The 3,786-nt window shown below is 45.5% G+C and overlaps 1 protein-coding gene across 1 annotated transcript; it reads right to left on the bottom strand.

Annotated features, from left to right (window-relative positions):
- Positions 1-1,135: 1,135 nt before the first annotated feature.
- LOC142569091 (uncharacterized) lies at positions 1,136-3,389 on the bottom strand. The gene has a single exon (XM_075678598.1). It carries the CDS (start codon positions 3,364-3,366, stop codon positions 1,846-1,848), a length of 1,521 nt encoding a protein of 506 aa, XP_075534713.1. The 5' UTR covers positions 3,367-3,389; the 3' UTR covers positions 1,136-1,845.
- Between the last annotated feature and the right edge of the window lie 397 nt (positions 3,390-3,786).

The raw sequence follows: 3,786 nt of genomic DNA, 5'->3' as shown, positions 1-3,786 counted from the left end.
CTGCTCACGAGACTGAAGGTAGGATTTAAGCCACTTAGTAATATTTGGATTTCTAAATATTTCATTCGTTTTTAAGAGAAGTTTAGGATGCGATACTTTGTCGAACGCTTTGGCGAAGTCTAAAAAAATTAGGTCGACCTGTCCTCGGCAATTTAATGTTTGTGAAAGATCGTGAACGGTTTGAACAAGCTGCGTTATTGTAGACAACCTCTTGCGAAAGCCATGTTGTGCTGGTGATAATAACTCGTAAGCTTCCAGGTAATTTGACAGATGTTTATAAACTATATGCTCAAGTAGCTTAGAGCAGGTACTCGTAAGAGAAATAGGCCTGTAGTTTCCTACCTCAGATGTGCTCCCACTTTTGTGAACTGGAATTATTTTAGCTTGCTTCCAGGCTGTAGGAAATGTTCCCTGGGTGAGCGAAGATTGAAAGACTATGGTAAGATATTTAGCAACCCATGGAGCATATCTACATAGGAACTCATTCGGGATGCCATCGGGGCCGGGGGATTTCTTAATGTTAATGCTGAGAAGAAGGTTCAGGACTCCTGCCTCGTTGATGAGAAGGTCAGATGCTGAAGGGTGGTCAGAGGTGTCACGAAAGTACGGAAGTGTGCCATCATCACTGGTGAACACGGAGGAAAAAAAGGAATTGAAATTTTCTGTGCGTTCTTGGTTAATCATTTCATCCTCGTCTTTGTGTTGTTTTTTAGAAGGGTTCACATATCTCCAAAATTTACTAGGTGAGTTATGAAGGAAATTTTTCAGTGTTACATTGAAGAATCTCTCCTTGGATTCCTTGATCAGACGGTTTAAGTCGAGCTTCATGTTATGAAGCAAAGTCTTGTTTTGGGCGCTAGGATCTCGAGAACAAGCTTTTCGTTTCCTTTTTATCCTCCGTTTGACATGTATGATTTCCCTTGTAATCCATGGGTTATTTCGTTTACATTTCTTGACGCTTATTGGGATAAATCGCGTAATGCAATGCATCGTAACCTTGGAAAAAAAGTCCCAGAGATCGTCAGTGCCACCATTGGATTCATAAACAGACATAAAGTTATCAAACGACCTTTCAAGGTAATCCAAGATGCTAACATCATCAGCGGCTTGAAAGTTTAGATATTGGATGCTTGAATCCTGGTGCAAAGGGTACGATGACATGTTCATGGACAGAATAATCATTTTGTGGTCAGATAGCCCTTCATCAACAAGACAGTCAATCACATGCGGTGTCAAAGCATTTGATATTAGTACAAGATCAAGTACAGATGACCTTGTTGCACACTCCCTAGTATATTGGTTAACAAGCTGGGTTAAATTGTATGAATATATTAAATCCAAGAACAACTCAGAAGATGTAACATCTGTGTCACCGGCTACATATGAATCCCAATCAATAGCCGGGAGATTAAAATCACCTAGTAACAGTATGCTATCTTGCTCTTTCACGTGTGTTTCCATGAATTCTCTTAGCAGCATAATGTGTTCTACTGGGGAGTTCGGAGGCCTGTATACCGCTCCGATGAATACAGTGCGATTATTCAATTTTGTAGTGATCCATACAGCCTCAATATTTCCTGGTACTTCTAAAGTGGAAAATATGATATTTCGTTTCACCAAAACAGCCACGCCTCCGCCTCTTCCATCTCGATCCCTCCTAATCAGCGAATATCCGGGTGGCGCGATATCGCTATCGAGAATATTTTTATGCAACCAGGTTTCAGTGATTACAGCAATGTCAGGAGCATGATCAATAACTAGAGCTTCAAGCGCATGCGCTTTGTTTATCAGGCTTCTTGCATTTACGTTGATTATTTTGAAACCAGCATGTTGGCCCTGCATGCGTCAATTATCACTTGCTCCTGCATCAGTTCGCAGTTTGCACCTTTCCTCACGTTCTTCATTCCAGCTGTACAGCGTATTGTTTACTTTTAATTTATCAAAAAGCAGCTTTACCTTCTTTCCTGCCTTCTTCTCCTCACTCGCCGAGGCCCATAGCTTTTTTCTTATTCCCTGTACTCTTTTAGAGAAATCTTCGCTTACGCTGTAATCTGTGTCTCTCAGTTTTGTGCAGTTCTGCAAAACTGCCATTTTATCCCTATAGTCTGCCACCCTCAGGATAACTGGTCGCGTTCTACCAGAAATCCTCCTGCCTAACCTATGAATTCGTTCAATAGAAGATACATTCACTTTCAGAGTAGCGCTGAAGATTTCGTCCTTTACTTTGCTTAATAGGGTCTCTTCGTTTTCGTGGTCCTCTTCTTTAATTCCTCTAATGATAAGATTATTTCGTCGTGAACGATTATCCAGATCATCCAGATGTTTGACCAGAGTAGATGTTTCAACGCTGTGGTCAGCTACAATTCCCTCAAGAGTTGCGAGCCTGTTCCGAGTCTCGTCTAAGCTTTGTACCTTACTCTCGATAAGAAGAATCCGACTCTGCATGTCTAGTATTCTTGTTTCAAACGAGTCTTGCTTGTCTTGAACCGCAGTGAGTTTAGACAAAATGTCTTTCTGGTTTTGGAGCATTTCCCTGCACATTACTTCTGTTATTGGACCTGGATTTTTCTCCACGTCCCCAGAGAGACTCAACAACAGGGCCGCAATAGAAAAACAGTCGCTTATACAGTCAACGACAGCCTGTGGACACGGCAGCACTATAAGACCAAGAACATCACTACGGAAGCCATTTTTTCGGTTACCAACCTGCATGAACAGCGGTACGTCAGGCGACATCGTCACGGCGGTGCTGCCGTGTCCACTGAAGCTGGTAGGCGAAGGGCATGCTTTTATAGCATACAGCTGATCCCTTCTGGGCATGCGTCCTGACGTCATCGTGCCCCCAGATGGCGAGTCGAAAAGACCATTCGCGTGTCGATGCCCCTGGATGCTGGTGAGGTCAGCAAACTGGCCGAAGTATCCGCCTGCGCAGAAGTGTCGTGGCTGGCCAGCATCGTAGCGAAGCATGTTGTTTCCAGCGTCGAAGGGTTTCGCAGCGCCTCCAGCGATGAGACTAAGGCATGCGCAGAGAACCTGCATGAACAGCGGTACGTCAGGCGACATCGTCACGGCGGTGCTGCCGTGTCCACTGAAGCTGGTAGGCGAAGGGCATGCTTTTATAGCATACAGCTGATCCCTTCTGGGCATGCGTCCTGACGTCATCGTGCCCCCAGATGGCGAGTCGAAAAGACCATTCGCGTGTCGATGCCCCTGGATGCTGGTGAGGTCAGCAAACTGGCCGAAGTATCCGCCTGCGCAGAAGTGTCGTGGCTGGCCAGCATCGTAGCGAAGCATGTTGTTTCCAGCGTCGAAGGGTTTCGCAGCGCCTCCAGCGATGAGACTAAGGCATGCGCAGAGAACCTGCATGAACAGCGGTACGTCAGGCGACATCGTCACGGCGGTGCTGCCGTGTCCACTACTTTTTCTACCAAACGACGTGAAAAGCATGCCGATGCTGCTCTTTTTAGCACCCGCACATGAATTTGTGCCAAAACGCGTTTTAAGCATGCGCATGCATCTTTTGGTAGACGCGGACGCAGTATTCTGCAAAACCACACGATATGCATGCAAATGGTGCTTTTGGCAGAAGGCGCGCGTGGATTTCTACCAAACGACGTGAAAAGCATGCCGATGCTGCTCTTTTTAACATCCGCACATGGATTTGTGCCAAAGCGCGTTTTAAGCATGCGCATGCATCTTTTGGTAGACGCGGACGCAGTTTTCTGCAAAACCACACGATAGGCATGCAAATGGTGCTTTTGGCAGAACGCGCGCGTGGATTTCTAC

The sequence above is a fragment of the Dermacentor variabilis genome, unplaced genomic scaffold (genome assembly GCF_050947875.1).
Source record: "Dermacentor variabilis isolate Ectoservices unplaced genomic scaffold, ASM5094787v1 scaffold_78, whole genome shotgun sequence".
Classification (NCBI taxonomy): Eukaryota; Metazoa; Arthropoda; class Arachnida; order Ixodida; family Ixodidae; genus Dermacentor; species Dermacentor variabilis.
Note: the sequence above shows the minus strand (reverse complement) of the source record. Positions and strands in the feature narration are given on the sequence as shown.

Bases quoted from the DNA above. Each gene is read 5' to 3' on its own strand.
- LOC142569091 (XM_075678598.1), bottom strand. From the start codon at position 3,366: ATGCAGGTTCTCTGCGCATGCCTTAGTCTCATCGCTGGAGGCGCTGCG.